Source organism: Palaemon carinicauda, chromosome 40 (assembly GCF_036898095.1).
Source record: "Palaemon carinicauda isolate YSFRI2023 chromosome 40, ASM3689809v2, whole genome shotgun sequence".
Classification (NCBI taxonomy): Eukaryota; Metazoa; Arthropoda; class Malacostraca; order Decapoda; family Palaemonidae; genus Palaemon; species Palaemon carinicauda.
Genome location: NC_090764.1, coordinates 36,751,905 through 36,777,678, shown reverse-complemented (window position 1 = coordinate 36,777,678; position 25,774 = coordinate 36,751,905). Strand labels below are relative to the sequence as shown.

The 25,774-nt window shown below is 32.6% G+C and overlaps 1 protein-coding gene across 9 annotated transcripts in view; it reads left to right on the top strand.

Moving 5' to 3' along the window:
- Positions 1 to 23,932, top strand: part of FER (tyrosine-protein kinase Fer) — a 195,288-nt gene extending 171,356 nt beyond the window's left edge. For 5 of the 9 annotated variants that reach the window (XM_068363499.1, XM_068363496.1, XM_068363495.1 and 2 more), the window contains 16 exons: positions 1 to 78; positions 1,971 to 2,067; positions 4,554 to 4,746; positions 5,065 to 5,202; positions 8,217 to 8,474; positions 9,191 to 9,368; positions 12,252 to 12,290; positions 12,735 to 12,773; positions 13,988 to 14,224; positions 15,104 to 15,298; positions 17,163 to 17,339; positions 18,054 to 18,267; positions 19,417 to 19,569; positions 22,371 to 22,493; positions 23,202 to 23,324; positions 23,577 to 23,932. The exon at positions 1 to 78 is cut by the window's left edge and continues 96 nt beyond it. In XM_068363499.1, the coding sequence (XP_068219600.1) occupies positions 1 to 78; positions 1,971 to 2,067; positions 4,554 to 4,746; positions 5,065 to 5,202; positions 8,217 to 8,474; positions 9,191 to 9,368; positions 12,252 to 12,290; positions 12,735 to 12,773; positions 13,988 to 14,224; positions 15,104 to 15,298; positions 17,163 to 17,339; positions 18,054 to 18,267; positions 19,417 to 19,569; positions 22,371 to 22,493; positions 23,202 to 23,324; positions 23,577 to 23,716 (2,382 nt within the window). In that variant the 3' untranslated portion in view covers positions 23,717 to 23,932. Of the gene's footprint in view, positions 79 to 1,970; positions 2,068 to 4,553; positions 4,747 to 5,064; positions 5,203 to 8,216; positions 8,475 to 9,190; positions 9,369 to 12,251; positions 12,291 to 12,734; positions 12,774 to 13,984; positions 14,225 to 15,103; positions 15,299 to 17,162; positions 17,340 to 18,053; positions 18,268 to 19,416; positions 19,570 to 22,370; positions 22,494 to 23,201; positions 23,325 to 23,576 lie in introns of all 9 variants that reach the window. The other 4 variants (XM_068363494.1, XM_068363492.1, XM_068363498.1 and 1 more) reach the window with 4 other exon arrangements.
- The last annotated feature ends 1,842 nt before the right edge of the window (positions 23,933 to 25,774 follow it).

Below are 25,774 nucleotides of genomic sequence, written 5' to 3'. Positions count from 1 at the left end.
GCCCTCATCACCGAAAAGAGAGCTTCCAGGAAAGTCTACTATGAAGAACACCAGAGGATTACCAATGAAGTTTCCAGAGTAAGTGAACAGTTGTTTAAAGGTTTAAAGGCCACTTTTGAATGGTACAGTTGGCTTAATTAATTCCGGTACATTGTTGTCTCCTTAGTCTCCCGTGAAGTGTACCGGAATTGATGAGGCCAACTGTACAAGCAAGGGATAGTGACAGTGCCCTAGAGACTGATCCTATACATGATCAGTGCCCAAATCCCCTTTCCACCTAAGCTGGAGTTATGGGGGACCAGGCAATGGTTGCTGATGACTGAGCAGGTAGAGCTATAGGATCTCCCAACCCTCCCCCTCTTTCTTAGCTCACAACGATGGTGAGGTTGCAGACACTATAAGAAATAGGCCACAACGTTGAGAGGTAATGGTTCAGTGTCAGTTTTCTAAAGTTCACAATTGTTGCGAATGGTTGGAGAAAGAGTTTTAGGTTACTCATGTGGAGTGTCTAGAGTAGGATAAAAGTTTGAGGTTAACTACATGGAGTTTACACTAGTTTGGCAAATGTGACCGGAAGGTTTGAAATAGTTTGTGATAGAGTAAGTTCGTTGCTATTATTAGAAAGCTTTAAGAGGAAGCGTGAAATTGATATGAAGTTTCCAGGGGAATTTTAACATTTGCCATGAAACATTGGAAGAGCATCTGTGTTTGTTTGCAAATTTCCAACATAAGTTGATAATTGTTATCGTGAAGCTTTGAAAGAGAGCCTGACTAATCGCAGAAAATATCCTTAGTAAAATGACAGTCTCCTCGTGGAATCTTAAAAGTTTATGGTTGATATGAAGCTTCCTGTACAATTTCAAAGATGTGTCTTTATATAGTATAACTTTTAATTGATCCTGTAAGTTCCTAAAGCAATTCGTCAGATGTATCAGGAAGGTCTTAGTTAGTTCATGATTGATTTTATGATTGTTTCAGAATAATTTTACAGGTGTCATGGGAAACTTTGTAAGAGAACCCAGTAGCTTTAATTGCATGAAGTTTCAAGAATACTTGGATAGGTGTATTGTGACATTTTGAGAGTGTGGTGTTTAAAGTTTTTATACATATGTATAGTGAAGCTATGATGAATTTTATCATTGACAATTGGAAATATCCAGTGTAAGTTAACAGCTACATTGTTAGGATATGAGAGAACGACTTGGCTTGATCATATGAAGTTTTCAAAGTAACTCGACAGGTGTTGTCATGAATTTTTTTTTTTTTTTTTTTTTTTTTTTTGCTAACTTGAGGTTTATTGCACGAAATTTCTAGCACAAATTGATAGATGCGTCACGGTTTAGAGAGCTTAGGGGTGATAACAAGAAAGTGCCAGAGAAAGTTGTAGCTGTTATCACGAAATTTAAGGGAGTTTGTGGTTGTTTTCATGAAGTTTCTTGTGAAACCTGACAAGATTGTATCGTTCTTTTAAGATTTTCTGATTCCAACAATTACTGTTGTTTTTATGAAGTTTTAAGAAATAGTCTCCGGTTATTACTAGAAACATATTTAGGTAGTGTACTTTATTATTATTACTATTATTATTATTATTATTATTATTATTATTATTATTATTATTATTATTATTATTATTATTATTATCATTATTTATAGAGGTGCCATTTACAGAAAAATATTTTAGCCTGAATCTTATGAACTTATAGTTTTCATCAGCAAATATTTCAGAGATAAATAAGAAGTAAGATGACATACAAAAGTGCAGTATAGATTCTACGAAAGCCTTTCCAAAAAAAAAAGAAAAAAAAATTCTTGTCATAAAAAGGTACTTCTTATCCACACATACTAGTATGTAAAATTTTATTGCAATTGAGGCTTTCGTTATATCAAGTTATCCCTGGTTAGTAAGAGCAACAAAACAATTTATCACTTTCAAACACAATGATCAGCTTATTCCTTTCTCTTCATTTCAGTTACAAGAAGCTGTGTTGAAGTCTAAGAATAATTACGAGCAAGCCCTGGAGCTCTACAAGTCCTCAAAATCCAAATACGAAGACCAGTTTTTAAAAGGTATGGATGTCAAGTTTACTCTGTTTCTTCGGGTTATAAGGTGCCCATCAGAGCTCGTCGGAATGAATGTTAATCCGTCAAGCCTACTTTGCTACTGTATGTGCGTATATTGCTTTGTATGTACACCGAGACGGGCAATTTATGCGAGATATAGCCCTGCCTACACGGTAAAGAAAGAAAGACCGAGGAGTGTAATGATAGCCTTAGTAAATGTCTCCTATTTACTTAGGGAAAACTCTCCTTCAGTGTGGATATATTAAAAAGAAAAAAAACATTAAGATTCTATATAAATATTTGTATATGTACATATTTATTTATAAATATATTATATATTATATAATATATATATATGTGTGTATATATATGTATATATTATATATTATATAATATATATATATGTGTGTATATATATGTATATATATATTTATAAATATATCATATATTATAATATATATATATGTATATATATATATATATATATATATATATATATATATATATATATATAATGTGTGTGTGTGTGTATGTGTGTATATATATGTATATATGTAAATATATATATATATATATATATATATATATATATATATATATATATATATATATATATATAATTGTGTGTATGTGTGTAATGAGTATTTTGATGATTTGATAATTTCGGAAATATGCGTCATATTTTTATAGAATTACTATTCTCTTTCATAAGCTTTGATACATCCAAGTTTTCTATGATATTTACATTTAGCTACTGCTTATGCTCTCTGCAGGAGTGGTAAATAGGGTTATTTCCTGTTATTATTATTATTACTTGCTGAGCTACAACCCTAGTTGGAAAAGCAGGATGCTATAAGGCCAGGGGCTCCAACAGGGAAAATAGCTCAGTGAGGAAAGGAAACAAAGAAAAAGAAAATATTTTAAGAACAACAAGATTAAAATAAATATCTCCTATATAAACAAGAGGAAGAGAAATGAGATGGAATAGTGTGCCCGATTGTACCCTCAAGCAAGAGAACTCTATCCCAAGACAGTGGAAGACCATGATACAGAGGCTATGGCACTACCCAAGATCAGAGAACAGTGGTTTGATTTCAGAGTGTCCTTCTAGAGGAGCTGCTTACCATAGCTAAAGAGTCTCATCTACCCTTACAAAGAGGAAAGTGGCCACTGAACAATTACAGTGCAGTAAGAAGAAATTGTTTGGTAATCTCAGTGTTGTCAGGTGTATGAAGACAGGAGAATATGTAAAGAATAGGCCAGACTATTCGGTTGTGTGTGTGTGTGTGTGTGTGTGTGTGTGTAGGCAAAGGGAAAATGAACCGTAACCAGAGAGAAGGATCCAATGTACTACTGTCTGTTATATTTACAAATTTTAAATACTTATTTAAGTCGACTGTGGACTTTTGATTGACGGAATCTTAAGTCCTTTCTGTAATATTAACTCTGTCCATTATTTGTTGATGGCCTTTTCGTTGTTCTCAGTGCTGAAAACAATTTCTTAGATAGATAGAATTAAATTCAATTAATCAGATGTTGATTAATGAACGATCGACTGCGAGAAGTTTGTTTTTGAAAGTCCATAATTTTATCAACGCTTTGCGGACTTTCCGGATCCATAGTTATAGGCCTACCATTACTGATAACAATAACTAGTTCTTGAAATAATTGATTTTTTTCAATCTGGTTTCATTTGTTTGATTTTCTCCTTCTGAAGACAGACTGTTTTAAATGTGAAATATATAAAAGTCTGTCGTGATAATGATTTCTGTCTAATATTATGGAGATTTGTTTGAAAATCATGTTCGTGAATATATTGACGCAAATTGTTGATCATTTTCATGTCAGATTCTTTTTGTATTGCGTGTTATTTATTTTCTCTTCAATTATGTTTTTTTTACTCGCATGTATACCCCTTGTGCTTGAAAGAAAATTGAATTGCATTGTTATTTGTTTTATGCACTATAGTTTTTTAGTTCTTTCTAGACATTTACTCTACTGAGACTATAAAAATTGTTTGTTTTCACTAGTGATAAAGCGACTTTTAATATGATGTTCATAGCAGAAATTTTTCACTATTAATTTCTGCCATTACTATATCCCACCCTATCTCTCCCTCTGTTGCACATGGCCACCGAATGGCCTCTTTGACCCCAGCGGAGGGCCATATTCCTATCAAATATTTCAATGTTTCTTTTCATGGAGCAATTCGCCTTCTTTCATCTCTCCTTTTTCATTACTTTGTGAGGCTCTTAGTATCATTTCATTCTAACAGTCATTACGGCTTACGTCATTGTGTTTGATGTTGGGATTACGTCATCCAGTGTCTTGGGAGTAGTAGAAATTTGCTTCATTTAATTCTAACTTCAACTTAGAATTTGGTATTCATGGGTTTTTTCAAGGTTCCATGGGAATAATGTACTAAAATCAACATGACAAAAATATTCAGTTATCGTTTGTTTATTAGCAATTATTTTACCTCTTGAATTTAGGAAAGCCAGGGCGCAAGCTAGACGAGCTCAAGGAGAGGTACCAAAAGGCTTGCAAGAAATTGCACCAAGTCCACAACGATTACGTCTTGTTGCTGTGCGAAGCTGCTGATTACGAGAGGGACTTCAGGACCGTATTACTACCGGGACTCTTGGAATACCAGGAACGGGTACAAGAAGACATGATTGACAAGTGGTAAGTCACTCTCGAAGTTGTTGCCGTAACAGGAGGTAATGATTAATGTTGATATCCTGATTCTTTTATGTTTCTGGATTACTCGTATTTTGTTTATGTTATTGAATTACTCAGATTTTGTTTATGTTTGGAGAGAGAGAGAGAGAGAGAGAGAGAGAGAGAGAGAGAGAGAGAGAGAGAGAGAGAGAGAGAGAGAGAGAGAGAGAGAGAGAGCAGTAAAACCTACCATAAACACATCTATTTGATGCAGGGTAATTTTAATCTGGTGATGTGAATCTCTTAACGAGACCAAGACTGACCTCTCTTTCTTTCCCGTAGGCGTTCTATATTGTCTGAAGTATGCGAGCTGACAGACACAACTCAAGGAAGATATGCGCAGCTGCAGACTGAGGTCGCTGGTTCTGTCACGGCCATCTCACCCAAGACAGAATATTCCACATTTTCTGAGACCAACAAGTAAGTATGGCACCACACTGAAATTCTCCACCTTGTCTTCTTTTTTTTATTACTTTTTTTTTCAAATGATGTTTCTATGATTCACAAATATTTTCTTCTGGGCAAACCTAGGTAAAGAAATGAGGGTTATGTCTATTTTGGGAAGAAAATAAGGAGGCTTCCACTGTACTAAGAAAACTTGAAGGTTCCATGCTTGTCCATCTCCGAAAATCCACAAATAGTACTTTAAAGGTTTATCATATCACTGCTTCTCTAAATTGAAAGGGAAAATAAAGTATAGTTTTATCTGGAAAGGGGTCTGAATGTGACCTTAATGTATGATTGAGACACAGGAGTTTAAATATTAAACAAGAAATTAGTTATTTTAAATATATGGGTTGAAATTAAAAATACAAAAGTGGTGAAGACTGATAGGGAACTTGAAAGCTTCAAGGATGAGGTAACTGGAACGATGAATTAATGGAATGACAAGGTGTAAACCGTGTAATGAAGATTGACGGGAGATTGTCTGTAGTGCAGTTCCATTTACATTGGTTAGTCAAGCAGAAGTGTACAAAAATAAAATAATTAATTGTGATGCATTGCGATGGAGAGAAGGCAAAATAATTGTAAAGAATACTTAACTGTCTCAGTTGCATTATTTAATATACTGTCTAGTGGTAATGTCTGAAAAGGATGTGGCCTTGATGATGTTGGTGTTTTTAAATTTTGTGAAGGGAACATGAAGGACCAAGTGATATCAAGGAAATGTAAAGAAAGTCTGTGGATGCTATGTTGGATTATCTGAAAAGGATAAAAATTTATCTGAATTTTATAATACTTCTAGTTATATTCTGCAGTATATGGGAAATATTGAAAATCGGCGACTTACTAGTGTGTTTAAGGTACATCAAGATGAGAGAAAGTTTCCAGTAGATGAAAGGAATATTTGTTCCTTCACATAAGGTGTGATATCACCTGGAAGATCTGGGAAGATGTTTGGAATTGGCTTAATTCATAGAATTGTTGGGGACTGATACATAAATGTGGTGCATGAATGCTGCATTTTTATCAAAGAAATATCTGCAACATTTAAAGATGATTGTAAAAAACAGTATTTTAATTACATGAAACTAAAGAAATCGACATGGTGATTAGACTGTATGCATAGAGTTTAATTTGTTGGGAGTTATTAAAATTTCTGTGTTAGTATACATACACATATTTTTTTTAGCCATTTTGATGTTTATAGATTTTCATTTGTATGAGTGCTCTGCCATTACATAAAGATCGTAATTTCTTTGTAAAAATACCCCGACAAAAGCCATTATTTATTAGCTGAAACAGTTGTCGGCAAGATTTGGAGCAGCATCAATATTTCGGCTTTTCCCTCAAAATTCTTTTTCTGAAGACAAGTAAGGATACAAAAATAAAAAAAATGTTGCTATAAAGTAGTTGATGCCAGAAGGACTTGAGCATTTAATACCTAAAAGAATATATATATATATATATATATATATATATATATATATATATATATATATATATATATATATATATATATATATATGTGTGTGTGTGTGTGTGTGTGTGTGTATATATATATATATATATATATATATATATATATATGCATATATATATATACACATACATATATATATAAATATATATATATATATATATACATACATATATATATATATATATATATATATATATATATATATATGTACATATATATATATACATATATATATATATATATATATATATATATATATATATATATATATATATATATATATATATATATGTGTGTGTGTGTGTGTGTGTGTATACATATGTTTGTGTGTGTTGAAAGAAAATTAACTAGTTTAGTATAAAGTGGTTTTCAGATATGGCCCTTGTATGTCTGATGGTGTTTAAAATGTATATAAATTGGCTGATTGAAGAAGCCATAAAGAGAACAGATGCAGTTGTAAATTATTTGGATAAGAGAAGCATTCGTTGACGGATTAATTAGGGAGAGCAGCAGGATCTTAAGTTTATTTTTTTAAGTAACCGGGGGAGAAATTACGAAATTGTTGTTGATAAGTATAAGGGTAGTAGTTATGATAATAGAATGAAAGTGGTTGTGAAGAGTAAGGTTAATTGTAGAACTAGAGACGTGAACCATACAACTGAAGTAAAGAAGGTAACAAGAGTTCTCCTGAGGGTGTAGAGTAGAAGAAAAATGTATAATGTTAAGAAAGGAATAGCTGATATGTATGAAGGTTAATTGAATTAACTCTTCTTTTTGCAAATAAATTGTAGTTGTTGAATACGATTGAAAGGAAAAATGTGAAAATGGAGATGAAATGAATGTTGACTATGCAAATAAAAAGATAAGAGATAAAGGTAGATGAAAAAATGGACCCATTCTGTTATTCTTAATGTCCATCTATTATCTGCCATTCTCATTATATGTCCTGCCCATATCCATTTCCATTTCTTACATGGCGTTAGAATATCCTCTATTTTAGTTTGCTCATGTATCCATGTTGCTCTTTTTCTGTCTCTTAGTGTTATTCCCATCATTATTCTTTCCATAGCTCATTGAGTTGGCATTTTACTTTTCATAATGTCGTTTTCTTTACCAAATTCTCTCCATACCATGCTTATCCTTCTTTTAATTTCGGTCTCATGTCCTGGAGAAACAACTACTGTCTGTCGTAAGTACTGTATATATATTCATCAACAATTTCTAGGGGCTTATCCATAACTCTTATTTGTTGTCTCTGCATTTTCATTGAACATTATCTTAGTTTTATTCATATTCATTTTCAGTCCTTCATTTTTGCTTTCTCTCTTCAAATCTTCTATCTTTTATAATTCTTCCCATGATTCACTAAACACAACTACTTATTTTCACTTATATGTGTAATAATTTGATTGAAACCATTTTGTTCCCTCTAAAGTAGTACAGTGACAATACACATGCATTAAACTGGTCGCCCCTTTAATTTTCTTGTTCTTCTCGAAACCACCTACAGGAGCCTACCTCCCGACCCAGTGCCTTTTGAATTCTGCCACGAATTGTTAGGAGATGGCGTCGGGTCACTGCAAGCGGGTCATTTAGCGGTCGATTCTTTGACCGTCGATTCGCTTCGACTGCGACTCAGTGATATCGAACACCGGCTGAGAGAGGTCACGACAGAGTTAAGGGAGAAACAGAATTTACTCAATCAACATGAGACGGAGGTGGCCAATATAAGAAAGAATTCTTTACAAGATACCAATATAGCTTCTAGGTAAGTAAGGAATGCCAAGACATGTCTAGTGTTATTAAATACATGTATATTTGTGATATATATATATATATATATATATATATATATATATATATATATATATATATATATATATATATATATATATATATATATGTGTGTTGATGGAAATAAATTATAGATACATAGTTGATGAAATTCACTGTTATTATATAGAATACTTCTTTAAAAGATATGTAACCCTCTTTGAAATCGTGTATTTTTAGTAGATAGGAAAAAGTATGATTGTTTTATATTTAGTATGCTGGTATGTCAAATTCTAAATACTCTAGAGAATACAAATGATTTCTCAGTAGTTCTTTTGGTTTTCACTCAAAAGCTCTCAGTTCAATCCCGATGATATATACACACACACACACACACACACACACATATATATATATATATATATATATATATATATATATATATATATATATATATATAGTGCATATATGTATATATGTATGTGTGCACATCCATATACATAAAAATGAAAATACAGTACTGTATGTCAAGGCCATGTATCAGAAATTGGAGTTTACACTAAGAAATAGTTTAGAGGTATAATCCTTTAAAAAATTACATTCCTAGTATTGTCAAGGTTTTTTATCTAATCAATTTCATTTCTACGAGCGGAGAGAAAATTAATAAAAAAAAAAACTTGTAGAAAGGTAAATGTTCTTTTAATATTTCAGATTACCAGTTCTGAAGAGAGCGAGTGATGTTCTCCGACGAGAACTGAACGAATTGAGATGTAGAGAATCTTGGTTGCAGCATCAATATTCCCTCATCCATGATCCCTTGGCCTCCTTGGGATGTGAAGAGGCTCCTCAGCCTTGGGAGGCAGCTCAGGCTCAGGTCAACGGAGACTCGGTAAGGAGAAAAGATTTAATGAAATTTATGTGTATCTTACCTTTATAAAGTTATAAAGAACAAGTGTCTGGAGACATATATATATATATATATATATATATATATATATATATATATATATATATATATATATATATACATATGAATATAAATATATATCTTTCCGGTCACGCTCAGTAGCATTGTTAGACATAAATATTTTGTCTCTCCCATCCCTCAGGTAGGGAGAGAGGATGCGTCTGTATTCATATCTATATGAATAGTTAGCCATCAATTTTGACGGATCGTGTACGCTAGTATATATTCACTTAGTGTATATACAAATATATGTATATATATATACAGTATATATATATATATATATATATATATATAAATATATATATATATATATATATATATACTGTATATATATATATATATATATATATATATATATATATATATATATATATATATATATATATATATATATAAAACAGAATATATGTATGCAGCCTTCTGTATTAACTGCTGCATAAGAGTTTTCATTATAATGGAAATAAAGGTGTGAATGTATACAGTATTTTAAAAGATTGCTAAATGAAGAAAATCCAAAATCTGTAATTGCAGATTGAAATCCAAATTTAGGAATGGTAAGAGATATAGATAGAGAAGAAATTAAGGTTGCCCTCAGCAAGAGGAAAAATGGAAAAGCTACGAGACCTGATGAAATCCCAATGGAAGTCTGGAAATGCTTGGGGAATTTGGAGTGGATATGCTGTGGGATCTGGTGAAAAAGATACACCGGAAAGAAAAGATGCCCAGAATGTGGAGGAATAGCTTTTTAATACCCATATTCAAACAAAAGGGGCATGTACAAAACTGTAATGATTATAGGGCAATCAAACTCCTCCCACATACTATGAAGCTTTGGGAAAGGATTATAGAACGTAGGGTAAGGGAAGAGACCAAGATTGGAGAAGAGCAGTTTGGATTTATGCCAGGCAGAATCATGACGGATGCACTGTTTGCACTAAGGCAGTTGATGGAAAAATATAGAGAAGGCCAAAAGGAATTACATATAGTATTTTTTGACTTGGAGAAGGCTCATGACAGAGTTCCACGGCAGAAGAGATGGAGATGTTTGAGAGAGAGGGGAACACCATAGAAATATGTTAGACTGATCAGACATATGTATGAAGGAGCAGGCACACAAATAAGAACAAGTGTTGGTTTGACTGAGACGATTGAAGTAGGGGTTGAGTCACACCAGGGGTCATCATTAAGCCCCTACATGTTTAATATAGTAATGGATGTAATTACTGAAAGAGTGAGGGAACAGTCATCATGGACTATGCTGTTTGCAGATGATATAGTTCCGTGTGATGTAACCAGAGAAACATTGGAGGGGAAGCTGGAGAGAGGAATTGGAGAGCAGAAGGCTAAAGATCTGTAGAACAAAAACAGAGTACTGTATATGTGTTGCAACAAGCAGAAACATTTGAATGACGTACATTTGCTGGGGGAAATAGTAAAGACGACAGAAAAAAATAAAGTACCTTGGGTCATATGTGGAGGAAATAGCAGAGCTCCAAATGGAAGTGAACAGTAGAATTCAAGCTGGATGGAATAATTGGAAAAGAGCGTCAGGAGTGTTGTGGGATCGAAGGATAAACTTAAAGTTAAAGGGAAGGGTACATAAAACTGTAGTGAGACCTGCCATGACATATGGTGCAGAGACCTGACCCATGAAAAAGATCTTTGAGAAGAAAATGGATGTTGCAGAGATGAGAATGCTAAGATGGATGGCTGGGATCACAAAACTGGATAAGGTTAGGAATGACTTGGTAAGGGGAACAACAAAGGTTACAGAGGTGTCAAAGAAAATCCAAAAAAAGTGACTCCACTGGTTTGAGCATGTAATAAGGAGAGACCAGGAGTATGTTGGGAGGAGGTTGTTGGAGGGATGGATGTTCCAGGTAGGAGGAGGAAGGGGAGACCAAAGAGAAGGTGGATGGAGTGTGTAACAGCAGATATGGAGGAGAAAGATCTCACAGTGGAGGTCATTGGAGACAAAAGGAATTGGAAATGGCTTTCAAGAAATAGCGACCCTGCATAGCGGGAAAAGCTTTAGTTGAAGAAGAATGTAGCTAGTTCACACAGCAGGGTTGTATTCTTATACAGAAAGACTTGTTTTCTTCATCAGCGAATTTCTAATGATCTGTTTACTATGGTTGGTATCTCAAAGTCGTGACAAGTACGTTGCTATTTGATAACCATAAGAACTTTTATCTTTTATTGAAAGTTAAAAACGGTTCCTTGTATTATTGTAAAATTTGTTGTTGTGTGGAAACCCATACAAGTTAAGACCACTGTTTATGATGCTTATTCTTTCACCATGTATATTATTGATTAAGGAATTATAATAAAATAACTGTTAATTTGGCTTCTATTTATACTTGTTAATGCTTTAAAAACTAAATTTTAAATCAAATTTATCTTTATTTTGCATGAAAAAAAAATTCTTCAGTTTGAAATGCTAGTTCTGAACATTTCCAAGCACTGTCATTATGAATTCATAATCATCCATTTGAATGAAGACATTTTCTTTAACACCTCTGTCACTCGTTATTGTTTCAAAACCACATATTTTTTATTTTATGATATATGTTTTAAGTAACCACATGATTTTTTTAAAAAGAACTTCCAGATTTTGATCATGATATTTATTCTGTTCCCCTTTTTGTTCTTTAAAAAACCAGCGGCAGGTGTATTATAAAACACGTCTAAATCATACCAGTACTTGTATAGAAACAGTTTTTCTCCTGTTTCTTTTGGGATTGGAAACCTATCTGTCTCTCTCCTTTGAAGTTTTAACACTGTTCTTTCTCCTTCTTCCAGGGCTTCAGATCAAAGTCTTTGCTCTCTTTGAATTTTGCGGTATGTAATGCACTCGCATCTTGTAGTTAGACTAATATAGATATGACCATTTTGTCCTTGTTCATCATTTGTCGCCAAAAAAACCGAATGATGTTATAGGATTAACTTTGCAAAAGTCATTTTTATAACAAAATTGGCCAATAATATCCTTAATCATTTTAGTTATCTTCCCTTGTCGTCCTTTTTGTGGCGTCATTTTTTTGTATTGTTGAACTATTTGGCATATTTTAATTTTGGAATTTTTTCTTAACCATTCTGGTGTCTTCACAGCGTTCAGATATGTCCTAACTAAGACCTCGAGGATTTTATGACAATCCTTTAGAGTATTAAAAAATATATTTTCAACCGAGCTTTAATAGACATGACTTATATCTCAGAAAGATTTCAGAAGTCCAGCTATTTTTGGCCATGCAAGATTACTAAATACATTGATCTCACTTGCAGGGCATAAGGTCTAATTCCATACTCGCTATGAATTTTATGGTATGTAATATTTGGCTCTCCGAATTGTGTATCTGTCTCTGTACTTTTCTTTCCGAGTCCCTCTATTCTCAAGATCTCATTCTCATGTGTATTGTTGTTGCTTTTAAAGAAGACAGATTCTGCTTGGATTTTAAATTAATTAAAAGTGTTTATTATTGATCTTAGTTATGCAAAAATGATGATTAAAGTACAAAATTTATTATATATTTTGTTTATTGGAAAATTTGTGGGAAGCTGTTTTACGCCTTTTGCCTCTTTTTATAGTTTAAGTTTGAGAAAAATTGAATAAATATTTCAATAAAAGATTTTATATTTTGGTAGTTAGGGGTTCTCTAGTAGTTATCAGTTATTTCATTATTTTTTAAGTGTTGGAATTATTTTTATTTTCCTGCGTATTTATGAAAACATTGACCAACTATAGCTTGCTAAATTTGTAAGAAAAGTTATTAAAGATGATTTTAGCAATTTGGCAATCTTTTTTTAGCATTTTATTATACAGTACATCGTTTTAATTTTTTTAAATGATCAAACATGCTGAATATGTTTTAATTCCACTAATTAAAGATATTACATAAGCTAGCAATTAAACTTTACTTTTGTCATGGTCAAACACGAATTAGTCATACACACCCTTGGAAGAAAACTAGTTGAATATGTGAAGATATAATACTATATGCAAATGCAGTTTTTAACAAAACTGACATTTGAACAAAAAACCTTGTACGGCGACCGATGACTTACCAATCAGATTACATAGACTGCTTATAAAGTGGAGGATTCCTTAAGGAAATGACGAGATTATTTAGTAGCTATTTGTCTTCTTTGTGCAATTTGGTTTGTTTTTGTTAAGTTTTCCATAATTTATTAGATATTTTGTTATATAAAACAAAATTTATTTAACTCATCTAAGATTTTTCAGACTAATACTTTTGTGTTGTGGTAACCGTGTGGTAAATGTATAATGGAGTGAAAACTGCACGCTGCCTGGTAAAATGATTTTGTATCGAGTTCTGAATTTTTGCCTTAGTACAGTACTAGTAATAATATATTCTTGAATTTGGGAAGCTAACTACTTTCCTGTCTTATTTATGCATTTCTTCTCACTCTTAATTTTATGATCATAATGGGCATGCTGATAATGATGGATGTAATTATCGTTCGTGATTAACCACTTAGAGTGACATGTGCCTTTGGCCTCCTTTTGTTCATAGCAGCATCAGCGCTCCGACTCCTTGTCACTCAAGTCCAAATCTGCTGCCATCAAGGAGTTACTTCGAAAGCCGTTCAGTCGAAGTAAGACGAGCGCCTCTCCTGCGTCCACGCCCCCGACCCCGACGCGGGAGAACACAGTGGAGAGAGTGACTGAGGCTGATGGCAATTCCCTGACTGAGATGTCAACCGATGTCCACTCGGACCTAATGTCGCAAGCCATCAATGGCATTCCTGAACTGGTAAATACTGACATTAGACACTGGGATGGCTTCACCTTTGGTTTGGTAGAACGTAGCAAATGGCCTACAGAGTAAGAAACAGACAAAATTAGTGACATAGAAATAGGGAGAAAACGACAAATAACGTCAGACGAAAATAATTTTGGGTAGAATCACTAGCACTGCAGTTTTTACTGTAGCTTTAGATACTCTACTCTCATTCAAGATCTTTGGGCTGTCTTTCTTGAATAAACTGCAGTACAAGTGATTAGTTTTTTATTAACGGGCACAAACCGTTGGAGACACGTGTTGATCAGTCGATTGTAAGTACACTGCCTTGTTTTTAGTGACCCATTATTCAATTAAATAATTCACAGCGACTATTCGGTCACCAGCAGGCTATACATCTAATTTATTGTATTGAACATTCTTAAATTGTTTCTAAAATTATTCAACAACTAATGTGATGATTTGTTCAGTTGCTGGATTACAAATGGAATTTTTATTGGTATTTTGTTGTCAATAGCATCTTTAGATGAAAAATACCAAGATTCAATGTTTCCTTTTTTTATTTGGCTTTATTTCAGCTTTTTGTTTTAGATCATCTAGCTTTTGCTTTCTTTTGAGAAAAATGGTGCTGCTTAATAAAAAATAAGCTTATGATATTTATCAATGTAAACTCAAACGATGAGAAATTCCACATTATTCCACTGATATTAAACACATAAACTAAGATTTTGCTTCTTTACTGTTATAAATATGTACTGTACAGTATATGCATCCATTAATTGCTGTGCTCAAAAAGCACTAATTGTTACAGGACATAAAAAAAACATTGAAAGTAGCCAAGAGATTTTCTTTGGGTAGATTAACATGATACCATTTCTCCATCTCTCATAGAGTTACGATCCTGATCGGTGTTTGGAGGATGAGCCCTGGTTTCACGGAGTCTTGCCTAGAGAAGAAGTTGTGAGATTGCTGGTCAACGAAGGCGACTACTTGGTCAGAGAGACAACTCGGAATGATGAACAGCAAGTTGTCCTTTCTGTTTGCTGGGGATCACACAAGCATTTTATTGTCCAAACTACGCCAGAGGTAGGTGAAGGGATCTCATCATATGTCACCCATAATAAAAAATAAAAAAATTGTGTGCCAGTTTTGTTTTACTCAGCATCACATCAAACTGTTTTATTATTACATATCTCCCCTTAATTTTATCTACTCTCGCAATGCTCTTTCAAGTCACTTTCTAGGTCTCCTTAACCTTCTTCCTACCAGTTCTGAATTAAACCATTATATTTCTCACCTTTTCAATTCTTGTTAAGGCACATATACAGGTACTTTGCAAATATTTAGTATCATCAGCTTTGACCTTTTTTTTTCCTTACATATTTATTCAACATGGTAATTTCACTTCCATAAGGAAGAGTTGTCTTAACATCCCCGAAGCATTCCAACCTTGGCTACCATCATCCGATAGATTTAGTGCTCCTAAACACTTATAACAGTCAACAGTTTGCATTCTTCTACCTTCCATATTAACATACTGTATATTGTTCCATCTTTCCAATTTCCATATACAGTCCATATCGTACTCATGCTTGCATTTACTCTCAAATTTCTCTTCATTTAGGTGGTTTCAAATACTTTCAGTAGTTTCTGCAATTTTTCTCTTCTATCCCCAATTGCTACTGTATTATTTGTATATATCAGTCATTCCACACGCCATGCACGACCCAAATATTTTCCATTATATTTATCAATTTGATTTTCCATCTATCTTTCATCAATTTTATTTTTTGTGTAAACTTATAACTGTCCTTCTTAGGAATTATGTATTCAAACAGTAAAACCATTATTTATTCAGATTCATTTGCCAAGGCACCAGCCACCCGTTAATATACTACCGCTAGAGAGTTATTGGGTCCTTTGACTAGCCAGATAGCACTATATTGGATCCCTTTCTGGTTATGACTCATTTTTCCCTTGCCTACACATACACCGAATAGTCTGGGTTATTCTTTACACACTCCCCTCTTCATACATCTGACAACACTAAGATAATTGAAAAATTCTTCTTCACTACTGCACTGTAATTGTTCAGTGGCTACTTTCTTCTTGGTAAGGGTAAAAACACTTTAACTATGGTAAGCAGCTCTTCTAGGAGAAGGATATTCCAAAATCAAACCTTTGTTCTCAAGTGTTGGGTAGTGCCATAGCCTCTGTACCATGGTCTTCCACTGTTTTGGGTTAGAGTTCTCTTGCTTGATGGTACACTCAGGAACAATATTCTTTTTGTTTCCTTATTTCCTTTCCTTACTGGTCTATTTTCCCTATTGGGTCCCTTGGACTTATAGCATCCCGTTTTTCCAAATTGAGTTGTAGCTTAGCCAGTAATAAAATAATTGCCCACTTGACAGTCAAGTTGGCACTTCCATTAGCTTGTTCTATTCAAAGGAAAGATTCGTGGGAATAATAGATTTTAGTTTGAAAATCATGTTACTGTATTTCTATTTTGAATTAGAAATACTGTACTGTATTGTAGGTTAACTTTAACATTGGGTGTCATATGCATATAGGTGTACATGTGTACATTAACTAACAGTTTCTAAATTTTACATTTTTTGTCATTCCAGATATTCATATACAGTACACTAGTAGCTCAAATATTCACTTCTTTGCTATGTGTAGTTTTTCAGCTGCTGCTGCTACTAAATAAAGAAGATAATTGTGTTAAGCTTTATCTGAGTAATGAAGAGAGGGTAACTAAATTTTAATAACATAACAAGAGAAAATTTTCAAACTTCAGATTCCTATTGGTTTCTTCAAAAGATCTCCTATGCCAGCATATTTATATGAACTGATTCTGTCACATTTTATGATTTTCAACTCCACTTTTGAAAAATATATAAGTGTTTTCTCAAATAGTCTAATTTGGAATTGTTTTTGTGTGTTCCAGGGTCATTATAGGTTTGAAGGTCCAGCTTTCCCTACCATTCAAGAGTTGATTCTTCATCAACATGGATGCTGTCTTCCTGTAACTAATAAATCCGGAGCAATATTGAGGAACCCGATATTCAGAGAACGCTGGGAACTTAACAATGATGATGTTGAGTTAAGAGATAAAATTGGAAGGGTAAGATAAAGGAGATCTGAAATGTTTCACAACTCTGTCTTTTGGAAAATGTAATAGGTATTGCATATATACATTGTAGCTATAAATATCCAATGTTTTAGCTATTTTGTGCAATTTAGAGACAATTATGCATCAAATAACTTTCAGTTAAATTTTGAATCAATGTGTTTTGCTAAAGGTTTTACATTCTTTGGTAAAGAGACTAATGGTAAAGCAAAGCTCAATTCCCAAGGAAATTGTAAAAGTTGATACAAAGGATGGATGGAAATGTACACACAAAATTAGCTAATGTGTTGATTAGTGCAGGGATGTCTTGCAACCTAGTACAATGCAAACACAAATTCTTATATTTTATCTTTGAATGGCTGCCTGTTGTAACAAAATGTTAGTATATTTAATACCTCCTTTTCTCATATTTTTCTCTACATGTTTAAGATTTGAGAAACTGCTTTATCTTTAGACTGGAAATCTTATAATGATATCTTACCAAATTTCTTAAGTTTTAAAATACATAGTATTGCATACATTAAAAATCTGTTAACTTATAAATCCCTCTTATTTTGTCTGAAACTGAGAGGGTATATTTAAGGAATTCAAACTGCACTGCATAAAGCAACTTGTGTTTTGTGAAAATTTGTGAAAAGAAGATGTAATCTGAGATATAATATTTATATGTCAATTCATCAAATTTAAAAAACCTTTTATTGATTGCAGGGTAATTTTGGTGACGTCTATAAAGCTCGCTTAAGAGATTCTGGACTCGAAGTAGCGGTGAAGACATGTCGTGTAACTCTTCCAGATGAGCAGAAAAAGAAGTTTTTACAAGAAGGACGTATTTTAAAACAATATGATCACCCCAATATAGTCAAGTTCATTGGTATCTGCGTTCAGAAACAACCCATCATGATTGTCATGGAACTTGTCCCTGGTAAGTTATACACACATCTCTCTTACTATATCTTTATATCTTTGACAATTTACATCCTTAATACCACAAAACACCTTTTACCCAATGCCATTTTTCAACAAACCAACCTCTCACCCATGTACAAACTAACACAATCTATGCTACCACCATAAAAAAAAAACTTTCAATTATCTATCATCATACATTAAGACCCTCGGAGGACACATCCTCTCTATCAATTCTTTCATAAATTTTATTGAGGTTTATAAATGTCATATACTGAATATAATTTTTTCTTTCACTTTCAAACTTCTGAAATTACTTGCATAAATACTAGATCTGCATGTCCTCTTTCTTGTTTAAACTACATTGCTCATCCATTATCAGTCTCTGTCATTAATCAAAATCCTATAGTACACCTTCATGGGTAATGTTATACCTCTATAAATCACTCAGTTTTTTATTTCACTAATTCTTTTGAAGCTTATCTCTTCCCCTAACATATTCAGCCGTACTTTCATCACACTACAATATATCGCTTGAAATCATGCTAACTGTCTTACTATTTTTAAAGTAAATCTGTGTAATATGAGTTATATTGGTGAGAATACTCTCTTTATTATGTTGAGGTACTAAACCTTATAAAGTGTGAAGATCATTGATCATTCTCTTTAATCATTTTATGTATAATTTTAATACTAAAACTATAAAGAATATGAACACATGCATTAAAAAAGGCTATCAATGTCTGCTATTCACCCTTTAACCTTGTACAGTATAGTTTTAAAACCAATAAGGCTCATATATACTATTTGATATTTTGTCTTTATAAAGAGGGCTAAGACAAAAGGTTCAACCCACTTTTAGATCTTTTCTTAGAAAATCCACAGATAGTTTTCTGTTTTGGAACTAATTGTAGACCAGCATTTAGACAAATTATGAATGTAGGAGTCATAGATTTAGTCTTAAAAGAGACGTGAAAGAACATTTACTAATAAAGCCAAGCTTTTGTGGAATTATATAGCTGTATAATATTTGTCTTATGATATCATCATTGATCCCTCTTTCACGACTTTCGAATATTTATTGTCATGTTTACTTGATGCATTTACATTTCTTATTACCAAAATTCAATCACTTTCCTAAGCTTATTGAGGAATTTTTCTACAGGTGGTTCTCTTCTTAGCTTTGTTCGAAATAACAAGGGCAAACTTACAGTGAAACAGATGATGGGAATGTGTCTGGACACAGCCTCCGGTATGGCATATCTCGAGTCAAAGAACTGTATTCATAGAGATCTGGCAGCAAGGAACTGTCTAGTTGGTAAGTAGCACATATCTCTTAAGGTTTTCTTTAGTTGTTATTTTATTATTAAAAGTCTGTTTTTTAGTTTATAACAGACTGACTTGAATTTGTTTGCAAACATTTGGTGAATTTTGAAGCTCCAGAAGTAATGCAGCATGACTGACAATTAGTACTGTATATTAACGGGAAAATGTGATTCAGTACAATCATCAGACAGGAATCCAGATCTTGCCCAAAAATCTTCACATCATAACCAACTTTTCAGGAGTTCTTATCGTGATGTAAATGATATTGACTCATTCGAGTTACTGTATCCTCCTTTTAATTATGATCCAGGGATATACAGTGTATAAACAAAGTTTTTAAGACCACAACAAGGAGATAATGTAAAGGTGTTGGGTCTGTACTACATGAAAAGTATCTGATGAGCATTTAAAAAATTTAAAAATACAAGTAAATTAGTAGGCTTGCTTAGAAATATGATTGACACTTTCTATGTATGGTCTGTTTATTGAAATTTATTCGTATCCTGAGAACTCTTCCATTCAATTTCTTGAGTGAATGCTAACATATCTCATAAGAGAATGATAAAGGGGATATGGAAATCCAGAGAGAAAACCTTATTCCACTTGGAGGTTAAGATAGAATCATAGGAAGTTAGGCTATCAATTGTTGGAAGAGGCAAATCTTATTCATAAAGCCAGTTAACTCGACTAATAAAGTAAGTAAGAGTTTAGATAACTTATCCTAAGCCATGAAATAGTAATAATGGTGAAAGTAATCCTGAAGACATTTTTGGTTAATATTTTCTATTGTTAAGTGGAATGGAGAAGGCTCTTAAATGGCCTGAAAATCTTGATTGCTATTTCTGTGATTTCATGTAAGTGACATGTTACAGTCATTTGTTTTTATCACAAAGTTGGTTATATTCCTACACAGAATTGTCTCAAACCAGGTCTTTCTGGAAGAGGACTGGGTAAATCGGCACCTTTTGTAATCAGTATTTCAAGGATTGCTCTTGGAATTCATGGTCATATATATAAATATCATGATGAATCAAATTAATTATGGTGACCTTTAACTGCAAGTAGTCAAGCAACTTACTCAATGTAAGAATTAGTCGATCATAAATCAATCTTTCCTTGTCATGACAAATTTGGGACTTATGAAAAGAGGACCAGTTAACATTAATCATGAGCCTAGAGGAAATTTTAGGTGTATTGTTGGAACTCTTCTGTAGGTTACATGGCGAAAAAAATGAAAAATATAAAGTTTTGCTCAATTACAAAGTTTGTTCCATTTATGGAGGAAAATCTCTGCCAGTCTAGTCTTTTTTGTTAGAACTTTTATCAGTTACTCCTATTGCAGTTATTACTGGGAAGGTAATAATGTCAATGATGCTATGTAATCCATCATTGTAAAATACTTTGTTCTACAAAAAATTGAGCAAGCGAGTACTGTATTGAAGAAATGAAAGAATTTCTTTCTATTTGATTGCTAAACAGCATGGAAAGAGAAGATAGCAATGAGCATATGAGGGTTTTGAACTGTCATTTTGCCTAGAACTAGAAAAGAGAAATAACTTTGCAACTATGACTAGCTATATCTTCACTTTTCAATTAAGTGGTAAAGTGGAGAGGAGTTGATAAAAAGTACTGTAATGGGATGACAATTCTATTTTTCCAATCGTCCATGGGCAAGTATGAAGGACACTTTTCCAAACATGCTTATTTGAGGCAAATATTCACTGTTGAAGTCAATATGCTTAAAGAAACAAATTGAGAAAAGAAATACTGTAGTATGTAAGTGCTATGGCTAAAGATATCTTTAGTGGTGGTGATGTAATATTATATGAAATCGATAAAAAAAGGGATATATTATCTATATGATGACTTTGATCCCCACATATGCCCACTGAACATAGCCTCACTCCAGGAAAAGACAAATATTGTACTTACTTACCTATTAGTTGTGCAAAGCATGGGGAATAGACATAAAGTGGTCATATTGGAGTAAAGAGAATTGTTAAAAAATGTCTCCAAACAAAAAACCAATTTTGATCTGTGAGTGAAATAGGGGCTAAAGGAATAGCTATCTTGTGCTCTAGTAAATTCCTGTGGTAAAACAACTTGACTTTGAAAGAACCATAGGTTAAATGTAGAACTGTATAGTAACTCAATAACTGCATTTACAAATAAAGTACCTGCTAAATTCGGCTGAATCCCTCGTCAAGCTGGGAGGAGCGGAGAGAGGAAAGGTCCCCTTTTGTTCCTTTGTTTGATGAAGGCTACTCCCCAAAATTGGGGGAAGTGCCTTGGTAAATAGATATAGACAAAAAAAAAAAGCATGGGTTGCACTATTTCAGGAAGCAAGTTTAGTCTATACTTTGTTCAGCTAGAAACTCCTTGGTTCTGTCTTGTAAACAAGACATGAAGCATTATGAAAGGGAAGCCACAGATAAAAGTTTTACATTGATTTTGATAGATTCTCAAATTATGTGATGAGCTTGAACAATGGGTGGAATAAAAAAAGAGCTATGATCAATGGGCACCCTCTGGGATGACTGATCACATTAGATGTTTACTTAATCCTGACTGATGCTGTATTGTGCCTTTTATTATTTCTGTGGTACAATTTATCAGTAAGAATCAGATATGAATTTCTATAAATGATTTGTTAACATTATTTGCAGTTACAAACGATTATTTGTATCTGTTGTAAAGATAAGTAATGTCAAAGTGGGATGAGAGCAATAATGATAATGTGTTTAATTATCTTTGAATGAAAACTTTGTCTATACCTTAATTATTTTTTTGCAGGTCATCAAAACATAGTAAAGATTTCAGATTTTGGTATGTCTCGAGAAGAAGAAGAATATATAGTAAGCGATGGCATGAAGCAAATTCCAATAAAGTGGACGGCACCGGAAGCTCTCAATTTTGGTAAGTATAAAATTCATCATGATTTACATTCCTGTAGAAAACAGCATAGGTTTATGATTTACTGGATTTAGACAAGCAAAGACCCTTAAAAAGTTAAGTGTAGATAAGGACTTTCTTCTTGAAGAAAGTCCAGGTTAATTCTATACAGGATTATTGCCTTGCATGAAGACAGAAAAGCATTTAAGTTTAGATTTAAATTTAGTGTGTATAATTCAGATCAATTATATTACTGTACTGGTACCAACATGCGTTAATTTTCGTGTATTACAAAAAATAAAGACAAGAGATATGACACTTAAAGTACAGTGCTCTTCAAAAGAATTATTTCTTTAGCCGAAGAAAATGATTGAAGTTTATTTGGTAAGCAGTTAAACTCAATCCCTCTCGTGTCTTAAACTATACATTTATAGCCCTTTGCTATCAAGTTTTAGATATTAGCTTGATGCACTTTTTAATGATTTATGATTGGAGATTTTCAAGATTCTCTTTAGTTGTACAGTATAATATTATTATGCAGTACAAGGACCAAATTCATACTAACAGAACACCTCATAGAAATATGCTACTGGAGATATTTTAAAGATGTTTAAAAGTTTTGATGAAAAATATGAAACTAATCATTATGATTAATTACATACAGTATAGGTTTAATAGACTAGATATCCTTGTGAAGTATGCCTTTTAATGATAATCAATTGCACATTTCAGGTAAATACACTTCGCTGTGTGATGTTTGGAGCTATGGGGTTCTTTGCTGGGAAATCTTCTCATCTGGGGAAGTTCCATACCATGGATACTCTAATTCAAAAGCTAGAGAGATGATAGATTCAGGTACTGTAATTCTTGTAATATTTTAATGGAAATATACTTGATGCAAATGCTCCCTGACTGATTATTACCATTATAAGTGAATGTAAAACATTTAATGAATGTTACCATTTTGATGTAATAACTCCACTTTATGCTATATGCTGGAAATTATCTTTGTCATGTCAATTTGGAAGATTGTGTAACTCCTGAGGATTATGTTGACTGTTCATTACAAATCACCTAAACCTAATGTTCTCTTTTAATCCTCTACAGGATATAGAATGTTTGCCCCTCCCAACACACCGGAGGAGATGTATCAACTAATGCTTAAGTGTTGGGAGTATGAACCAGAAAAACGACCTCATTTCCAGGAGATTTATGAATCTGTGGACACTATATATGCGCCATTATAGTGATATTATATTTTAGGAGGTTGTTTATATTTTGATGAGCATTCTAGCACAATTGTATAGCCATTGATAATTATTTTGTACAATGACTGGGATACTTGAATGTATGAAAGGCTGCAAGAAGATTTGAAGTGACTGTATTTATCGGTTGTCCAGTCAGGCAATTGTTGTGAAAGTAAGTTGTCATGTTCTGTGTACATGTGTATGTATATATATATATATATATATATATATATATATATATATATATATATATATATATATATATATATATATATATATTATATATATATATATATATATATATATATATATATATATATATATATATATATATATATATATATATATATATATATATATATATATATTTATATATATACACACATACATAGGACATATATTTGGTGACACCCAGTGAGTCACATCTAACATGTTGGTTTCCAAAATGTAATAATTAATGAACAATTTTGATATCCATTGTTAACATAATAATGGCCTCACTTAAAGAAAGGAGGTCAAAGTATAACAAAGATAATGTAGGTGCTTTTAAGATAATCATACCATTATTAGTTACAAATGGTTGTATTTTATGTTCTCATATTTGTTCTTAAGATGCTTCTTGGTGCAAAACGGATTTGCAGTTTTTGGTGCAATTATTCAATGTAGGTTAGTTTTGTTGTACCTACTGATTTAATGCCAAGTGCCAACTGAAAGGGCAAGGCCTAGCTTGAAGATGGTAAACACTGCAGTATTTTTATGTTAGTATATTTAATAATTTATTCAACAGTATTTCATTCTTGTGTTATTTATAATGAGAATGCTCATTGTAAATGCATTCCATGTGTTGTAAATTCATAAGACAGGGAGACAAGAAAGAAAATCATCCTCATTCATTCTTGTATTAGACTAAACAGTTTTCCTGTTTTATTGAGGAAGCATCGACTGGCTAATAGAACAGAACTGTGTGCCATATTCCCACAGACTAGTGTTTATGTGCCATGGAATATTACAATATGTATAATATTTGTGTGGTCTGTGCAATGCAATCACTTGTGTTTTATTATGAAGGTACCTGCAAAAAGATTTTGCAGATATTTTAACTTCCCCTTTTCTTGAGGAGATTATCTTTATCTTATTGTAATGTACTTCCAGTAATTTTCACAGGAAGAGGCACATCATTACTCAGTCATTTTCCTCGTGAATGTAAGAGTGTGATTGAGATAGGTTATCAGAATGATTACTCAGACATACTCATACAAATTTGTATGAGAGCTAATTGAAAAATAGTGTATGTGCAGAATGACAGCTGATGGCAACGTAATTAGCCCTAGTTGTGGAAAATGTAACAAACAATGTTTATACTTTAGTCTTAGGTACTTGTACATGTGTATTATATATATCTAGTCGACTAACATATGACCTAAGATTATGGATTTACCATGAGGACATTTCTGGTATACTATACTTTATGTACATATTTGCACAAAGGCTTAATTATGTCTTTACTCTTGTGTATGATATGTGATTGTTGTTTTTATGAAGTGTGCTGTGCTTTATGGAAGGTTTTGAGAACTTATGCCTGTTAGTTTATAATAAAATTGTATATCAACTTGACACTGATTTTTTTTTCTTTCATTGATCCTATTTGGATCTATTTCAAGCAGTTGCTCCTACTCTGAAGAAGTTTGTGCTCATCCAGTTTATCAGGACGAAAAAAAAAAAAGATAATTTGGTAACTTGTGGAAATATTTCCCCTACATTAACTAACAGTGATATTATCATGTTAAACCTTTTAGGTAATTTCTTTCTATTAAAACAGTTAAAATTTACTTTGTGACTTATAAATTACCTTAAAGTTTGTTCATTTAAATCTCTGTTTTATACCAAGAAATAAAAGGACTGAATAACTATAAGGTTTACAATTGGTGTTTGTATTGTATTACTGAATATGTGAAACTAACATGATATTTGATATATTATATAAAAACCTAAAATAAAAATAAGTGTGGTACTGCAGTGAAAATGGACATTTTTGTTTGAATATGAAATTGGTGCCAC